We start from the raw sequence: 19,884 nt of genomic DNA, 5'->3' as shown, positions 1-19,884 counted from the left end.
CTCTCCAGCCTGTTCCTGAGTTCCAGTTCCACTCTTACCCGCACCCAGCTTCAGCCTGTTCCTGAGTTCCAGTTCCACTCTTACCCGCACCCAGCTCCAGCCTGTTCCTGAGTTCCAGTTCCACTCTTACCTGCACCCAGCTCCAGGGTGTTCCTGAGTTCCACTCTTACCTGCACCCAGCTCCAGGCTGTTCCTGAGTTCCAGTTCCCTCTTACCAAGCCACACATTTTACTTTCAGAAATTAACGCCTGCCGGCCCCAGGAAAGTGTACAGAAAAGCAGAAAAAACTGCTTTTCTGTACACCCTCCAACTTAATATCATAGCGATATTGTCGGAGGTCCCAAAAATAAAAAATAAATAAAAATTCTTTAAAAATCTGCCTGCGAGTTGGAAGACGGACCCTCAATTTTGCCGGCGTCCGTTTTCCAAACCCGTGGCTGTCAGCGGGTTCGACAACAGACGCTGGTAAAATTAAGTGTCGGCTGTCAAACCCACTGACAGCCGCCACTTCTGTCAATAAGGAGGCACTAGGGACGTGCTAATGTCCCTAGCGCCTCCTTTTTACCGCAGACCCTCATTTGCATGCTCCTGCTTACTGAATCACGCGCCCAGGAGAGTGGCCTTTGGGGGCTTGCCGGCTCTCCCTCACGTTTTACTGTATCAGCCCGTTTGCAAGGTCCTCCCTATTAGCCTGGCTTTTCAAAAGAATTTATCTGCAGAACTCCCTGTTTTGTGCGTAAATTGCCATGTGGAAATGGAGGCGCGGGGCTCTGTGTATGCGTGGAGCACAGTTTTGTGCACGCTTTTCCATCCCCAGTAAGGGGGTGTTGCAGAGGGGATTGAGTTGTGGAGGAGAAATGACTCACATGCGTGCTTTCAGCTTTTGAACATGTGCATGTCCAGTCTGCCTGCACAAAGTTACATCTGCTCCCTTGATTGTGCCCTGCCGGGTTCTGCACACACCCGCACAGTTCCAAAGTGGATGTCTGTCCCTAAATCCGCCCTGAAAATTCAGGCTAAGATTTGCGAGGAAAAAGTAGCCAAAGCCTTTAGCCCTGTGTGGGCCGCTGACAGTTACCCTCCCTGGGAGAAACTTAAGGTGGTAAATATATACTCTCTCCATGTTGTCCTTAACCTATATCAAGGAAAGACCTGCCTATTAACTTCACTCAGGTTCTAAGCCCCTTCACTTTGTGTTGAAATTAATTATTACATTACAGTGGCCAAAGTGTGATTGTATTTAGCTGATGGATACTTGTAGGTCAGCGTCCATTGCTCAGTCAGTTTTTTTAACTTTGATTTTATAGCCTACAGTGAAAGGAAGCCATAGATATGTCAGCAAGCTTTCTTTCTGGTTCATCTCCTTCGGAAGTGGGGGAGCAAATGGTTCTCTCTTTCAGTAGCAGTGTGGCCTCTCAGTCCCCTCTTGGTGGTAGTTGGGGAATTATTTCTCTCTTCTCTGGCTTCTCTCGTATTCTGTGATGGCGGAGCAGCTTATTGATGTCTTACCCTGGTGCCAATGGAGGAGGCGACTGCTCTGATCTTGGTGGCCTTCGTTTGATTGCAGTGGGGCATGTGACAGCTTTCTCCTCTCTCTTTTGGTGAGGGTGGGAGCAGAATACTGCTCTTTGGTCCCTGGGGGGGGGGGGGTGGAGGTGGGTGGCGTCTCTTTTTTCATTGGCTGTGGGACTCCCTTCTGGCTTCTCTCTCATTGCATGTATGTGATTATGCTGTCTTTCTGTGGCCCTGGGGCAGGTGACTCCTCTCTGACTCCTTTCTCCTTTGGTGGTAAGTGGAAATGGTCATTCCTGGGAACTTTTAAACTATGCTCACCTGAGATTAGCGTGTGTGCGTGCGCGGGGGGAGTTGCAGTAAGGACTTTTTGGCTTCTTTTTGGCAGTGGAGGATGTTTGGTCTGCTGTTACTGAAGTGAGTGTGTGCATGGAAGAGGGGGGAAATTGAGTGAGTGTGTGAGAGAGTCTGTGGGTCAATGAGTGGCGTGAGAGTCTGGGTCAATGAGTGGCATGAGAGTGACTGTGCGTGTGTGTGTGAGAGTCTGTGGGCCAATGAGTGGCATGAGAGTGACTGTGCGTGTGTGTGTGAGAGTCTGTGGGCCAATGAGTGGCATGAGAGTGAGTGTGTGTGTTGTGAGTATTAGCATATATGGATGTGAAAGAGAGGATGAGAGTGAACATGCAAGTGTCAGTGTGGGTGTATATGAGAAAGTTTGTGTACATGCTGGCGTATGGTAGTAGGACCCCAAACGGCAGCAGAATTCAAGATTGACACAAGGGTGGGAGGAAACCAGTGATGGAATAGCAAGGTAGGGAGTCACCAATGGGCAGCCTGGTTGAACAAGAGGTCCTTATGCAGATATCTGCAGTAATAAATTTGACCATAATCACCTCCACTTTAATTTCATTACATTGGTTACCAGTAAAATTCCGTATTCGTTATGCAGTTTTGACACTGGCTCATAAAATTGTTTATAGGAAAGACACAGATTGATTAGAAGCAAATCTACACTTCCATGTCCTCCCAAAGAGTGCTAGGATCTACTAATAAAGGATTATTAGACATACCCTCTCTAAGTAATGTGCTTTTAGGCGAAGTTAGAGAGCGTGCTTTTTCTGTGGCTGGGCCCAGAATATGGGAATGCAACGCTCAAAGAACTTCGATTGTTGTCAGGTATTAAGACCTTTAAAACCAATTGACAAGCTTGGCTTTTTTAAGTAGCCTAAGAAACACTTTTTTAAATGTACCTTTTCTTGTAAAAGTTTGAAGGTGCACTGTTATGAACTGTTTGGTGCTAGAATGTATTTAGGAACAGTTTATTCTGAGCTGTATTATTGTTTTATTGATTTGCTTTAACTTGTGAACTGCCCTGATCTTTTTGGAAAGGCACTATACAAAAATCTGGCAATAAATCCAATATGTTGCAATGCTCAGTTCAGCCATTCACTTTTCTGGGATAGATAAAATGGGCACCAGTTGCATATCGTGATTCATAATCCTACAACATGTTTTCAAAGTGTCATTAGCCATACAAAAGAAGAGGAATGTATTGTAAAACATTTATAAAAATGCAGTATTGTGAATTCCTATTAAATGTATGTGAAATGTTTTTCTTTACACAGGGGGCCAGAGGTCAGACCTCAAACAAGGTCAGTATAATCTCGCAAGAAGTTGGAATGTAGATAGGACCAACATTCCCCAAGGCAGTTTTCATACATCATTGGCTGCAAGAAGTTTGCCTTCAGGCAAATCTGTGTTTTAGGAATACCTTTTCAGGGCATGGCCCTTCTTGAAGATGGGAGCCACCTTCCAGCGCTGCTCTGCTCCCTGTAGCACGTGCTGCAGTCCAGAGAGTTCTTCCACATGGGGGGGGGAAGGAGCAGATGGCACATTTTTCCACCAACACCACATGAACGTCTCCTTAACTCCCAGGACAAAGGGAACCCTTGCCATATTACCCATCTGGAGAGGCTAGGCGAGTTCCCTTTCCCTTCCAGCTTCCGATTCCCAGCAAGCTCACTACCTCACCTCCCTCCACTCTGGGTGAGTCCCTATATATAGACTGTTCAGACAAAATGTACCCCAAGCCATGGAGAGTGAAGTGGCATGCTCAAGGTCACTAGAAGAATCGTTGAAAGAAGCAGAATTTGAACCCTATCTTCACTGGTTCTCTGGCTGCTGCCTTCCTCTCTTGGTTCATCTTGGATCGACTGCTTGGCCTTTGTTTCTTGACCATGAGTCTGCCTGATGTTTCTTTTATCTGCATTCTCTGATTACCCTTAAAATGCAGACACTGGCGAGGGCTGACCATTCATGTTGCTAAGACTGTTTGGCCCAGTACCTTGACCATTCTTGGCATGACCTGGCTGTTCCAGTGATGCAACTGAGAGAGCTCTTCTGAAATGAATCACTTGAGATGGGAACCATTTGCTGCACCTCATTGCTGAGGAAGAATTAAATCCCTTCTGAAGTCTTGAAAGCAGTTGCTAGCAAGGCCTTTTAGGGCCTAGCTTCCATCTTGTTGAACAAAAGTTCCGGAAGAGCTCTCCAAAAGAACATCCAATAGCAAAGGCTGAAATAGAAAACAGATGGCTTCCACTGTACCTCAGAAATATGGATGTCTGATTATGGGGCACTAATTCCCAAATGATTTACACAAAGTTGTCTGTATGATGGCCAGATCAGCATAGAGGCATTTCTCTGCATTCCACCCATCCCTACTTATTCCTTACTTTTGCTCTGTCTTTCTAGAATGATTTACAACAAACCCGATCTATCACAGCTTCCGTGAGTACTTGTCCTTTGTTAAATATATGGCAAATGCATTTACTAAGTTATTGTAATTTTCCCCCAGAAGATTAGGCTATTATTTACTGTCTGTTGAGCTACAAAATGCAAGAGCACATTACCTCGGAAAACTCTGCAGTATTGATGCAGATGTCAGTGTGGATCTTAGCAAAAAATGAGGGCTCCTGCCGTATCATGTATCTTTGTATACCCCTCTTGCTGCCAGGCAGCCTAAAGAAATCTTAAATCTGGGCTTATGTTAATGATAAAGCCTGGAAAACACCAGTTCCTGTTCATACCCCAGATCAGTCCAGACAAGTGGGTTTTTCATTCCTACCAGCAGATGGAGGCAGAGAACAAACCTTTGAGGCACTGCTACATATCCGAGCGTGCCACCTGAAGACCCTCAGTATTTTTCTGTCTCCAGTAGATGGTAAAGGTGCAAACTTGCAGTCTGAATTAAAAAAAAACAAAAAAATGTAGTGAGATGAGAAAAATATTTGGATTCGGAGCTCCCTGAGGTGTTAGGCTTCTTTGCGGACCATCCCTCAGGTGGAGACGGGCAACCAGGGGGTTGGCAACCTCTGGCTGGTTTAGCTCGTTGGTGGCCAAAGGTCCTGATAGCCAGGGGACTGGTTCCCTCATGACCTCTGAAGTCTCCATCTGTGGCCTGTTGATTCCTGAAGGAAAATACCCTGGCTTGATTTTTTTTTTGTCTTTTGATTTAAGCTTTGTATTAAAAAAAAAAAAAAAAAAAGTTTTTATTTTTGTTGGTGCAGGAACTTCAGTCCGGCTTGACGGGCAGGGCGCCATTGACTGCAGTGTGGTCGGTGCCAGCAAGATTAGGAGAGTGAGTGCCTTAGCTGTTCTCCTTTGCGCCGGGGTCCCAGAGATTGTTTTCCCGTGCACGGTCAGCCTCATTCGTAGTGCCACACGGTGGCCACAACTGCGGCCTAGTTTTCCCTTGTGATGCTTCTGCTTTTGGCGTAGGTGCAGCACTGTGCACGCAGCTAATGACCGTGTGTGTGTGTGGTCTGTCTCGCCCACGAGTGGGGCTTGGTGGTTCCCCTCCATTGCGACCGCGTGTTCAATGGTACCCAAACCGCATGTTGCTGCCTGCAGGGCGTGTTGTGTGTGGTCTGCACACCTTAATGCGCAGTCCCTTTGCTCAGACTGTGCCTCGGGAGGGGAAGTCAGCAGGGGTAGCCATTGGGAAAAGGGCTCTGCGGTCATCAGGGCCCACGTCGGCGGCCTTGGAAGGCTCGCAAAACGCTGAGGGGCCAGCAAGGGTTTGCGGGTGGGGGAACCATGGATCCCAGGAGTCTTGGGAGTCTTCCCCCCCCCTCTTTCACCAGTGCCCTGTGGATGGTTAGGAGGGGGGAGCAGAGTCGGAACTTTTGCTGATCACTCCAGACGAAAACTTTCAGGCTACCAACAATCTAACCACACCTCTAATGATCAATCCCACACACGTAAGAGACCTTGGCATTACCTTGGACAATAGGCTGAACCTCAAAGAATTTGTCAAGAACACAGCGAAAGAATGCTATCACAAACTACACATTCTGAAAAAGTTGAAACCTCTCCTACATTTTCAGGACTTTAGAACAGTCCTCCAAACAATTCTATTTTCTAAAATCGACTACTGCAACGCTCTGCTTATTGGCCTTCCAGCCATCACCACCAAACCACTTCAAATGTTGCAGAACTCCGCTGCCAGGATTCTGACCAACACTAACAGAGGTGAACACATAACACCTATACTAAAAAACTTACACTGGCTCCCTATCAAATCCCGAATCATATTCAAAGTACTAACTATAATCCACAAGACCATTCATTCCCAAACCTCGCTAGATCTAAGCTGCCCACTTCGTCCACACGCATCATCAAGACCAATCAGAACCAGCTACTTAGGCACCTTATTCATACCTTCAGCCAAGTCTTCGCTCAAGAAACGTGCATTCTCGACTGCCAGCCCCTTTCACTGGAATGCCCTCCCCACTGACATTCGTCTTGAAACCTGTATTCGAACGTTCAAAAAGAAACTCAAAACTTGGCTCTTCACAAAAGCCTTCACTTGAAGTTCTCGCTTAGAGCCTTGACCCAAGACTAGACTCATTCACGCATTTCATAATCACATATGTCAGATGTCTGATGCCGTAACTATTAATCTTATTTCTTTGTCTCATACTCCTGTCTGTTAAATGTTCATCATGCTGCACCCATACCTATTAAGGCTGATGTAAACCTTAGTTTTGAAGACTGTTATTTGTAAATATTTGTAATTATTGGTTTCTATTTACAATGATCTGTAACTACTTTGTCTTGTTCTCTCCTTAACTTTCAAGTTCTAAGTTCCTACGAAGTTAGCATTGTTATTTTGTACCCACTTGTTTGATGTAATTTCCAGTTTTGGTTCTATGTAAACCGACGCGGTATGTACTAGTACATGAACTTCGGTATATAAAAGCCTTTAAATAAATAAATAAATAAATAAATAAAAATGTGAAGACCTCCCCCTGCATATGGACTTTTACTAATATATAAATCTCCCGCCCGGTTCAGCTACTTGTAGCAACGAGTCATAAATTAATGAACCGGAGAAGAGTATGCCTACCCCAACACATTTTGCCTGCCTCCCGCTAGCTGCCAAGAATTTATGGGGGCAAGAGCTAGGCTGTAGTAAGTGCTCATGGTGCCGGCGGAGATGTTTCCTGTATGAATGCAACCATTGCCGCCTGAAGATATCGCTTCCTGGGTGTGTTGAGCCCCTTAACATTCAATGATACTACATGGAACGCCATAATCTATGGTAAATAAGGCCAGTGTTGCATTGTTAAAAAAAAAAAAAAGCATAGCAAGAGAAAAATATTCGCAATATATAAGCCCCTCAATGCAAATAGCTGAACTTTTCTCATGCCCAGGCCCGAGACGATAATAGGCCCCCCAACCCTGTAATGTTCGCTAATCTCCAGTGTGAACCCTCCAGCATAGGGGCGATCCTCGTGGAAAAAAAGCCACTCAAGGCCCTGACCCCCCCCCTATAACAATGTATATCAAGAATTAAAACCGTGATTTAACATTAGAAAATCAAAACTGCAAACCCTTTCATGTGAATTGACAGGCCATATGTAGCCTTTTCCTAATTAGTGGACAATCCCTAGCTGGAGACCTTAAGCTTGTCTGGTGGAAAGTCAGTCCTGCAGGTGAATATCCATATATAGTTCAAGCTTACAATCACTCTTGGTCCGAGAGTTGAGCGCTCAAAGAGGCATCGTGTCTGTGGAGTCGCTGTCTTCCTTGGCCTGCCCGTCTCCATTTTGGGGTGGGGTCCATCGTTGATAATGGCTGCGTGGGATTCGAAGGTATTTCAAACGGAATTGCTAACCTGGCTTGTTTAAAAGCATCAACTGCTTCTCTCATGGGCTTAACTCGGTATGCGACCCCCTTAATATTAAAAAAAAAATAGAGCGAAGGGGTACATCCATCTGTATCTAATGTTAGCAGCCCGTAGAGCTCCGGTTACCTCCCAGAGATCATAGTGTTTCCTCAATGTGCTAGGTGCGAGGTCGCTGAATATAGTAACCTCTTCCCCTTTCCATGACCATCGCTGCTTCTCCTTTGCAGCAGAAAAAATGGCTTCTTTTTGTTGAAAGCTATGCAAGTTGATTACAATGTCCCGGGGCTTGTTGTCCTTGGGAGGCCCTAAGGCCCTATGTGCTCTCTCAATGTTAATGACCAGATCCAGCGATGTAGTGCTGTCGTTTGAGTCATGTTTACTGGTCAGTATTAATTTGCAAATTTCAATCGCAACTGCAGTGCAGTCCTGAAATTCTGTCATTTCTGGGTCTCCACGAATTCATAAATTGGATCTTCTGGACCTATTTTCAAGGTCCTTGATTTTATCTGCCAGGGATTCCATCTCTGTCACTGTAGATTTTTGTTGACCGGAGAAGCCATGTCATCTACCCGGTGTCCAAGGGAGGCAAGATCATCTTTCATCTACGTGATTGATGTTAAGAGTTCTGTTTTATGCCGCCTCATGTCAGTACGGAGTTAGCTGAACCATTCCCTTAATTCTGCTCGCAACGGTAAGTCGGCAAGTTCGGGTAGGAAATTGGAAGGTGTAGGCGAGGCAGGCACTGCGTCCTCCATTACTGGTTCAATCAGGGCCTGCGGCCTAGTAGTAATCGGCGCGTCATCTCCGGCTGCAATGTCCGCTGGTAGTTTGCTGAACGCAAATTGTTTAAGGTCTGCCGTTCTTTTTCTAATGGCCATCAGACAGCAATCTCTTGGCAATCTCTGGGTATGGAGTCACAAAAAAGATCGTAATCACAGTGTAAAAGAACAATTTCGTGGGGGGAGGATTGGCGCGCTCAGATCATGCTGCCATTTCTCAGCACGGCAGAACAACGCCCCCCTCTTTCTGATAATATTTTAAAATAATTCTTACATTTGATACATTTATCATTGACAAGGAGTAGTGTTCCATCAGTTTTGAAAAAGGTTGTGGTAAAACCTTTATTGAAAAAGGATCATCTAGATCCTAGAGATTGTAAAAATTATAGACCAGTATCAGATTTGCCATTTATGTCAAAGGTTTTGGAGACCTTTTTTTATTCAATTATCTGATTGAGAATAATGTGTTGGAAGATGCTCAACATGGATTTATAAAAATTTGTAGCATGGAAACTTTGTTATCTGTGGGAGAAAAATTACTCCTTATATTGGATAAGGGTGAATCAGCATTCTTGATTGATCTTTCCAGTGCTTTTGACTTAGTAGATCATTCAATATTATTAAAACGTTGTGACTTATTAGGGATTCATGATTAAGCCCTAAAATGGTTATCTAGTTTTCTTTAAGATACGAAGCAATTAGTGATCTTCCAAGGTATGAAGTCTTCCTTTAATAAAATAAAATCAGGGGTTCCTCAGGGTTCAACCCTGTCTCCTCTTCTTTTTAATTTGTTTCTCAGCCCATTGGGTAATTGAATAAGATCATTTGGATTTACTCCATTTATTTATGCTGATGAAATACAAATTTTGGCTCATGTGGGAAATTATATTGAGGATGTTAAGAAAAGAATGAATCTTTGTTTACAAATCATTTCTAATTGGTTTATGGAAAACAAATTAGTTCTTAATTCTGAAAAGACGGAAATGTTGAAAATTGGTAATGGGTTGATTCCAGAGGGAATAGGTTTGAATGGCATACAATTGGCCCCAAAAGATCAGGTTAAATCATTAGGAGTGAATATTGATTCAGAATTTTCCTTGGAAAATCATATAACATAGGTGGCTCGTAATTATTATCCTAGGTTAAAAATGCTAAGACAATTGAAACCATCCTTGGGCTATACAGTGCTTAAATCGGTGGCTTTTGCTTTGGTGCTTTCTCATCTAGATTATTGGAATGCAGTTTTCCTAGGATTACAAGGGAAAGTTATTCATAAACGTCAATTAATTGAAAATACTGCAGCCCGAATTGTATTAGGAAATCTCGTAGAACGTCAGCTAAACCATTATTATTGGAACTACATTGGCTGCCAATAGTGGATAGGTGCAAATTTAAAAATTTGGTGTTGGTTTGCCTTCCATAAAAAATATCTTGACAGGGCAGGTGTCTAATAGAAATCTTCCTTCGATAGGCCGATATTTACAGCTTCCCTCAGTGAAAAAATGTAAACATTTGCGTTTGGCTATTAGATCGTTCTCCAATTCTATTCTGAGCTTATGGAATAGTCTTCCAATAAATATTAGAGAAGAAACCAATTTATGCAAATTTCAAAAAATGCGGAAAACTTGGTTTATTGCTGCTATGTCACAATGATCTTATTGGCTTGACTCAGTAATATTAGAGTTTAAACTATAGGCAGCATTAAAAGTCACATTGAAATCAATTATGAAGTTGAAGTGATCAAGGTATGAAATTCATTTCAGTTGTATTTTTTGTTTTTAATGGATGTGTGTTTAATTTTAAATTGTAATTGTTATATTTATTTGTTTTATTTTTGTAAATTGCTTTGGGCGATAAATATTTATTGGTAAAGCGTTTAATAAATGATGATAAATAAACATACATCAATCTCCAGGGAGGAACAAAGAGCCACAGAGTGGCTCTGGAGGCTCAGCAGTTGTTTGCTTGGGCAAAGCATTACCTCCAAGAAATAGCAGCCTCTCACGTCACCGGAGTAGACAATGTTCAGGTGGACTTTCTCAGTCGGCAGCAACTGGATCTGTGGGAATGGGAGCTGTCCCTGGAAGCCTGAGATCACATTTGTGCCCAATGGGAGTTTCTCAGTTAGATCTCATGGCAACGGGTACCAACGTGAAGACGTTGAGGTTTTTCAGTCGCAGGAGTGAGGCTGGTGCAGTAGGTCTGGATCAGTGTTGCCAACCTCGCTTATTTACCGCGAGATTGGGCTTCTTTTTGAAGTCATTCGCGGTTTTTTTTTTCCGACTCGCGGGTTGCTTTTAATTGGGCTTATTTTTTCTTTCGGTCGCGTTTTTTTGGGCTTGTTGGGCGGGACCTGTGCGCTGAAGTCTGAATCATGTTACACTGATTGGCTGCTGCTACGATGAAGCCTGTGTCCTTAGCAGGCGCATCCTATCCCTATATTGCAGCAGTAAGAGCCAATCAGAGTGAGCAGACAGAGCTTTTAATGCACGCCACACCCGGTCCCGATGTGAGGAGAGCACGTTTTGTGGGCAGAGCGCAGGCAGCGCAGCGGACCAGCAGACCCAGCCAGCTGAGCACCGCTTCCTCCATCCAGCACTGCATCGCACGTGGACGGGAAGGCCAGCAGCACGGCATTAGAGCTCAGAGCAGCAACATCAAAGGAATCAGACTGCAGCTACAGCCAGGTATCAGGAGGGGGGAATGATTATGTGGGGGCCAGAACTGTGCTCGATGGGGAGAGGGGAATGATGATTATGTGGGGGCCAGAACTGTGCTCGATGGGGAGAGGGGAATGATGATGATGTGGGGGCCAGAACTGTGCTCCATGGGGAGAGGGGAATGATGATGATGATGTGGGGGCCAGAAATGTGCTCGATGGGGAGAGGGGAATGATGATGATGTGGGGGCCAGAACTGTGCTCGATGGGGAGAGGGGAATGATGATTATGTGGGGGCCAGAAATGTGCTCGATGGGGAGAGGGGAATGATGATGATGTGGGGGCCAGAAATGTGCTTGATGGGGAGAGGGGAATGATGATTATGTGGGGGCCAGAACTGTGCTCGATGGGGAGAGGGGAATGATGATGATGTGGGGGCCAGAAATGTGCTTGATGGGGAGAGGGGAATGATGATGATGTGGGGGCCAGAAATGTGCTCGATGGGGAGAGGGGAATGATGATGATGATGTGGGGGCCAGAAATGTGCTCAGAGGAGGGAAGGTGTGAGAGAGGCAGGTATTTTTTAATTTGTTCTACTCCACTTGATTTCATCTATTTTTTCCCTCATTTCTTCTCCCTGCAGCAGATCACCTTTACAAAAAAGATCCTTATTTTGGCAAAAAAAGCTTGTCTATACCAGCTGACTACAGGTAAGAAATGTGACATGGAAACTTTCACTTTTAGCACTGCCTCTGAGTAACGCAGATGTTGAAAGAGTATTCTCTCAAGTAAATTTAATAAAGTCCAAGACAAGAAACCGTATGGCAAATGCAACTCTTTCGGCAATATTGCAAGTACGTTATGGCATGAGACGCCAGGGTATTTGCTGTACCAGCTTCGTGCCAGGTAGTAATATGCTGAAGCGATTCAATGAAAATATGTATCGTGACAATGCTGACCTTACAGACAATGAAGAACTGGCTGATATCAATTGTCACACTTGTTTTAGTTAACTGTGAGAGCTACAATTTATTACAATAAAGTCAGCCATTATGTGTGCATTACAAAAGTATTTCAAGTGTTCAATGTTATAAGAAATAAAAAAAAGTTTCAACTTCACGTGTTTTGGGCTTGTTTTGGGCTTGTTTTTTTTGGGAAAAGTGCTTGTTCTTTCATGAAAACCTGGCAACACTGGTCTGGATGCTTTAGTGTGCCCTTGGCTGACGGGAATCCTTCATGTGTTTCCTTCTTGGTCGCTAGTTGGTTGAGTGCTCCAGCGCATAGAGCAGGGGTGGGCAAGTCCAGTCCTCGAGGGCTGCAAACCAGTCGGGTTTTCAGGATACCCCTAATGAATATGCATGAAATAGATTTGCATGCATATTCATTAAGGATATCCTGAAAACCCGACTGGTTTGCAGCCCTCGAGGACCGGAATTGCCCACCCCTGGCATAGAGTATCATCCGGGAACAGTGGTGCTGGTGGCACCAGAGAGGCTGCGGACCTGGTCCTTCTCGCCATAGAAGGTCCTCTCAAATTGGCCCACCTGCCAACATTGCTCTGGCAGGGTCCCATATTTTAGGACAGGGAGGATCACTTTTGTCTCGCAGCTTGGCTTTTGAGAGGAAGCGGTTGCGTCTAAAAGGCTATTCAAAGTTGGTTATTTTTACAGTTCTCCAAGCTAGGAGACTCTATGTCCATGGCTTAGGTTAGGTTCTGGAAGAAGTTTGAGGCGTGGTGTCTGCAACAATGTCTGGATCCATTCTCAGTGGACGTGTCTCAGATCCTAGCCTTTTTACAGCAGGGACTCGCTAAAGGTCTAGCGTATAGCTTATTTAGAGTTCAAGTGTCCACCTTGGGGGCTCTTAGGGGCAGATTTCAGGGGAGATAGCCTCTCATCCGGACCAGATTGGAACCTTAACTTAGTTCTGTGAGTACTCTGTGAAGCTCCATTTGAGCCACTAAGAAGGGCGACATTGAAGGACTTAACTCTGAAGGCAGTGTTTCTTGGAACCATTTGTTTGGCCAGGCGGATTTCGGAATTGAAAGCCCTGTCTTGCAGAGATCCCTTTTTGCGCATTTCTGATAGTGGAGTGACATTGCGTACGGTTCCCTCCTTTTTACTGAAGGTGATATCCTCTTCATGTTAATCAGACGGTTGAGCTGCCAGCTTCACAAGATTGGTCTAAGGATTCCCCTCAGGATAGGATCTACATCTTCTGGATGTGCGGAGGGGGCTGTTGTGGTATTTGAAAGTCACTAATAGTTTTCGCCATTCAGCTCACCTTTTTGTGTTATTTGGTGGTGCAAAGAAAGGGGTAGATTTTTAAAGTTATGCACGGGCATAGATTTGTTCGCGCCATTCCCCGGCCTAGGGGCTGGTTCGGAGGCCTCGGTAACGTCCCCGAATGCCGCACCGCCCCGGGAGTTACGTGCGTCCTGGGGCTTTGTGCGCGCTGGCGGCCTATGCAACATAGGCGCGCCGGCACACAAGTCCCCTGCGTGCGTAAATCCAGCTGGATTTACGCACGCAGGGCTTTTAAAATCTGCCCCAAAGGGGATAAGGCCTCAAAAGCAGCAATTTCCCATTGACTGATGGAGACCATTTGCTCGGCCTGTATTCGTAAGGGTCGAGAAGTTCCAAGTGGTCTAAAGGCGCATTCTACGAGAGCGCAGGCAACTTCCTGGGCAGAGTGCCGGTTGTTGTCTCCCCAGGAGATATGTAGGGCTGCGGTGTGGTCCTCACTACATACTTTCATCAGACACTACCGTTTGGATGTTCGGGCACAAGAAGATGCATCTTTTGGTGAGAGTGTTCTCCATCCGCCCAGTGTAGGGTGGCTTGGGTGCATCCCACTTGTCTGGACTGATCTGGGTATGAACAGGAAAGGAAAATTGGTTCTTACCTGCTAATTTTCATTGCTGGAATACCACAGAGCAGTCCAGAGAACCACCCTGTTGATGCCAAAAGACTGAATTTCAGATAAGATCCTTGCCAGAGTGTGTAAGTTGAGTGTTTTTGGTTATCAGACTTTTTTTTTTTTTTTTTTAGTTTGGTCGCTGGAAGTGTTGGTGGCTCCAGGCCAGGGGATTCTGACCCTGGGCTTCCTGTTCACCCTGATTGGAGGTTTTGTAGGGACATTATCTGGCTTGGGAACAGGCCAGTACTGAGGGACTGCAGGAGGCCCTCTCAGTTATGTAAGCAGTGCCTCTAAGTTTTTGTTCTCTGCCTCCATCTGCTGGGAAGGATGCAAAACCCACTTGTCTGGACTGATCTGTGGTATTACAGGAATGAAAATTAGCAGATGAGAACCAATTCTCCTTTTTGTATTCCATCTTGAGATAACGTGGCCTCCAGCCACATTCAGGATCAGTGAGAGCAATGTAGATTTGAGCTATACAGAATGGAATGTTGAGTTGGTCTACTCCATGCAACTTGCAATGCCATAGACCATTCTGCATGATCCCTCCTTGTGACTAACAGCAATAACTCTTCCAGACGCAATGATGTGATGATTCTCACCCCCTGGCTTGCCCCGATTGTCTGGGAAGGGACTTTTAACCATGACATCCTGATGGAAGAATTTCAGTACAAAAACTACACAGTTGGCCTTTTAGTCTCTGTCACCAGCAAGTAGGTACACCACATTCTGGCTCTAGTTAAGAGTTTGTTTTTTTTTTCTGGTATTTAATATTTATTTTTATGAATTTTATTTTACACTCAGGAGGCAATTTTTAATAGCTCACATAGGCACAAGGTCCACAGGTAGTTAGGTAGTCACAAACCTGAGTACATTTTCAAAGGGGTTTCATGCAGAAAATTAGCATACATGCATGTAAGTAACCTGTATTTGTGCACATATGATTTTATAAACATTGAAAGTATGCCTGCAATTTTTTGATGGGAGGTCTGACTGGTGGGGGGTTAAGGATAAAGTGCTACAGGGTCCAGGTGAACTGCAGATGGACTGAGTGAACTGGCAGCAGCAAATTAGTAATTTCAAGCATGCACACATACTTTTAAAATAAACCTGCCTCTGTATATAAATCACGCGTAAAATATATGCACGCAAGCTTATAAAATAGGTCGTGAAAATAAGCACTTTCATTGCATTGCAAATATTCGTGTACTTTCGGAGCGGAGCTACACTGTATTTTATAAACTCTGCAGCAACCCGCTACACGGTTTATAAAATACTAGGATACATCTCTGCGCGTCCACTTGCACGTGCAAATGAAATACTGCAAACAGATCTGAAAATTATCCTCACATTATTTGTCTTCCTTTCAAAATTTGCTTGTGTGGGTACTCAAGTGAGAAAAAAAGATCCTGCAGACTTTGTACCTCCTTTTTTCTGCAAGTGGGAGAGAAGGGAGGAAGAATGTATGCAGATTAGACACAGAATGGAATTTTCTAAACTTAAGTATCCCAACCTACTTATTAATTTACTTCAATTTCTATACTGTCTTTTCTAAGAAAACTGAAGGTGGATTATAATTTCGCCTTATCTTGACCTTGACAACACTAAAAAAAAAAAAAAAAAAAAAACCATAAGATCATTTACACAATATTACAAAATATTTTCAATATTGATCACATTAAAATGCAAACCAATAACTGAATAACAAATAAACATCTAAAAATCAGCTGACCATTTTTACATGTTTACCACTTAAAAGGAGATAATCCAGCAGCTACAAACGGGGGCAGAATGTAGGAAAATATCAACCTGGCGGCTGTTTTCAAAAGCAGCCCACGGGGGTAACCTGTCTGGCTCTGTGTTGTCAGGGGTGGCTCAAGGCAGTCTGTTGCCTGAGGTGAGGGATGACATGGTGCCCCCCACCCCCATGGTGCAGTGCAACTGGGGTAGGGGGGGGGGAGTCGGGCTTGAAGTCTAGCCCATTTGGTGATTTGTAATGCTGGGGAAGGGCCGATAAAATATCTGTCCCTCCTTTGGGAAACCTGATACCTATCACTGACACTCTTTCTAGGAAGCTGGGAACTCTAGTTTATTTATTTATAGTCTGCCTTTCAGCCGATTCATTAAGGCTTTTCTCCCACACACACACACATACAAAAATGTTAAAAAAATTACCAAACACCAATAAAATATTTCAAAACAGCAGACTCATCACATCCAATAATTAAAACTGCTTTGAAGTGCCTGAAAAAGCAGAATAAGAACATAAGAAATTGCCATGCGGCTTGGCTGCACGTTTTACTTTCTGAGTGGATTACATTCAAACCCTGGTCTCCTGGTTCGTAGCCCACTGTTCTAACCACTAGGCTACTCCTCCACTCAAAGAGCTGGTGTGTCTGCGTGTGAATGAGTGCCTGGGTGAGAGCCGGTGTGTCTGCGTGTGAATGAGTGCCTGGGTGAGAGCCGGTGTGTCTGTGTGTGAATGGATGCATGGGGGAAACAGAACAAGCCAAGCTGCTATTGATCCCTCACACAGAAATAATTGTAAAGCTATACTAAAAATGTTACAAAACAGCTGCTGAACAGAATAATATCCAACAATTAAAAACTCATAAAAATTATTAAAACATGTCCAAATATCAATAAAATATTTCAAAACAGCAGACATTGCATAATACCCAATAATTAAAATGGCAGTCAATCAAGAAAAATAAACTTTAAAAGCCACCTTTACTTACCCTCTCCAGCAACTCTCCTACTCCTTTCCCTTCCAGGCCAATAGCACTCACCAGAAGCAGCAAGGGCTGCTGAAGCTCTATACTCACAGTCCTCTTCCTTAGCACCCACAACCAGACACAGACACCCCCCCCCCCCCCAATTAGACCCCACGACCAGTCTGTCTCTCTCACACCAGTCATCTTCCTGACCAGTCTCGCTCTCAATCACACTCATGGTCTCTTATATACAAGCTCTCAATCACACACAAATACTCTTGCACCCATTCACACAAGCTCTCACCCAGGCACCTATTCACACAAGTTCTCACCCAGGCATCCATTCACACCCACACACACCAGCTCTCACCCAGGCACTCATTCACACGCAGACACACCCGCTCTCACCAAAAATTTATTCTTTCTTCACTGCAGGGATGGGCTCCAGTTCCTCTGCGGCTTTACTCTGGCGGGATTTCTTTTTGCACCACCACGGGGATGGGCTCCCGTAGTGGCCTCGGGCGGGGTCGGGTTTCCTCTTCGCCGCCACGGGCTGTGGCAGCCTTGCTTCGTCGGGGTCGAGTTTCCTCTTCGCTGCCATGGGAATGGGCTCCCATGGCGGCCTTGCTTTCTCGGGGGTCGGGTTTCCTCTTCGCCGCCACGGACCTGTCGCAGCCTTGCTTCATCGGAGTTCAACACTTCTATTCCTCCCACCCCACCCCGGGAATTCTGATGCCTGCCGCACTGGCCAATCAAAGGCTTCCTCCCTTCTTCCTACTCCCTCTGGTAGGTAGAAGGGAGGAGGTTTCCGATTGGCCTGCACGGGGGCAGGCAGAATGAAGGAGGCTTCCCATTGGGCAATGGGGGTAGGAAGAAAGGAGACTTCCAATTGGCATCGGGGCTGGAAAAAGGGAGAAGGTGTTGTGACCTTCGCTGCCCGATGTCTCCACTCCACCCACCTTACCGCATTGGCGACTCCCTCCGCGGTTGATGGAAGGCTGGCTACCGTGGCATCTTTCGGCCGTCCTCATCTGGCGTCCCCGTACCGGCCTGATGCTGCAATCTGCCATGTTGACCTGATGCCTAGGGGCACGCGTGCGGCGCGGCCCCGCCTCAAGTATGAGTAGTGGTGCGAACTGCAGGGGCATCCCCCTGAGATGACGTCATCCGCTTCAGATATTTAAAGGTCTCTGAATTGCTAACAACTCGTTAGAAGAAATCCTTATCCTTGCTATCTACGCTACTCTGCCTCCTCGGCCTTACAAGGGGAACCCGCTCCGCGGGGGCCTCGCTCTCTTACTTTGTAGGTTGCAGTCTGGAACCGGTACTCGCTCCTCGAGGGCCCTCATTCCTGGACTTCTTCGGAATTCACTTCTGCCTGGAAGTCATCGCTGCCTACTACATCTGTGAGTTACTATTGCTCTCTCAGAGCTTTCCCTGGAACCAGGTACTCGCTCCTTGAGGGCCTACTTCATTCCAACTCCTGGGCTTCTATGAGACATTGTGTGAGTGTTACCATCAGGTTCGGTACATGAACCCTGCATATTCACTATATTTCAGTTTCTCTCCAGCTCAGCCGCCAGAGATCGCTGTTCCAGTATCTGAGGGACTACAGCCCTGCCGGGCATTCCAGCTCACTACTGCCACCTCTGGTGGTTCATTATACTGCCTAATAAAAGAACTAGTGTGTGTCTGTCTCCTAACTCTGAGCCTGACCTGTGGTCCCTCTCGGGATCTTGCCCTGGGGGCATGGTCATCTGCCACTGGTCCAAGGATCCACCCACTACTCTCCTAAATAATAACAGAAGGGAAGAGTAAAGGGCAGTGGGACACCGGGAGATGTGACACACCTGCCGGTGTTTGGCGACACACTAGTTGAGAAGCGCTGCCTTCGATGGTAGTATACTCCTATCACTATACTCTTACTCAACACACATGGGATTTCTACCCATATAGATTCTACTGAGCATTTAGTCTCTTGTATGATCTTTATCCTGTTGGACTCTATACCCTCCCGGACATAAAGTGCCACACCCCCACCAAGTTGATCCTCCCTATCATTGCAATATAATTTGTACCATGATACAGCTCTGTCCCATTGGTTATCCTCCTTCCACCAACTCTCTGTGATGCCAATCATTTGCTGCTATACACTCTAGCTCTCCCATCTTACTTCTTAGTGTTCTGGCATTGACATACATTTTGTTTGTATTAACAACCTGCTTTTCAGTTGTTAGGGATAATTCAGAAATAATTAGCTTCGATGATTTTTTACATATAGGCGCATGGACTATGTTTGCTTTTAATGGAACCTCTCTGTTGGTATGCCCTAACTCTCCTGTTTCATTAGTATCCTTCAAGGATACAATTCTCTGAACCATGCACTGCTCAGTGACTGTTGGCTTTCCCCCTTGTTCTAGTTTAAAAGCTGCTATTTCTCCTTTTTGAATAAAAATAAAATAAAGTTTAAATGAATAAAACTAACACACATAAAAAAAAAAAAAATCTCCCATTCTCTATACCTGGGAGCTTTAAATTTCCAGTCATTCTGAGATTTTCGAAGACTGGAGGAGGATGCAAAACCTTTAACCTCTCTCTCATACACGCACAGGCACTCTTTCACAAATAGGTATTCTGTCTCTTACACACATACAGGCACTCTGACACCCAAGCACCCTTTCACTCACTCACACACACGCACGCACGCACACTCTGAAAGTCTCTCACACACATACAGGCACTCTGACACCCAAGCACCCTTTCTCTCTCACACACACACACTCACACTCTCTCTCACACTCTGAAAGTCTCTCAGACACGGGCACTTATTTTCATGCAGCCTCTCTCACTCTCACACACTGGATCTCTTCATCGGCTGCAGCCACACAGCAGGACCCCGTCTGCCACTGGCTTTAGGGGAAATGCCAGTGGCACAGAGGAACCTCCTCTTCTGCCAGCAGCCCACTTGATCTTCCTATTGGTGGCGGGGAGTGGGAACCCTGCCAGCACCTCATTTTGCAGCACCATCACCACAGGGCCTTCTCTAGTGCTGGCTGGGAGTGGGAACCTTGCCAGGAGGTTATCTTGCAGCACTGTCATGGTGTCTTT

The 19,884-nt window shown here is 45.4% G+C and overlaps 1 protein-coding gene across 2 annotated transcripts in view; it reads left to right on the top strand.

Moving 5' to 3' along the window:
• Positions 1-19,884, top strand: part of LOC115080647 (histo-blood group ABO system transferase 1-like) — a 56,287-nt gene that overhangs the window by 33,959 nt on the left and 2,444 nt on the right. Inside the window, exons 5-7 of one of the 2 annotated variants that reach the window (XM_029584970.1) lie at positions 3,138-3,164; positions 4,267-4,302; positions 14,641-14,775. In XM_029584970.1, coding sequence (XP_029440830.1) covers positions 3,138-3,164; positions 4,267-4,302; positions 14,641-14,775 — 198 coding nt within the window. The remainder of the gene's footprint in view (positions 1-3,137; positions 3,165-4,266; positions 4,303-14,640; positions 14,776-19,884) is intronic. The other variant, XM_029584971.1, reaches the window with a different exon arrangement.

This window comes from Rhinatrema bivittatum, chromosome 19, assembly GCF_901001135.1.
Source record: "Rhinatrema bivittatum chromosome 19, aRhiBiv1.1, whole genome shotgun sequence".
Lineage (NCBI taxonomy): Eukaryota > Metazoa > Chordata > Amphibia > Gymnophiona > Rhinatrematidae > Rhinatrema > Rhinatrema bivittatum.
The sequence above is the reverse complement of the archived record's forward strand: the minus strand, read 5'-3'. Positions and strand labels throughout refer to the sequence as shown.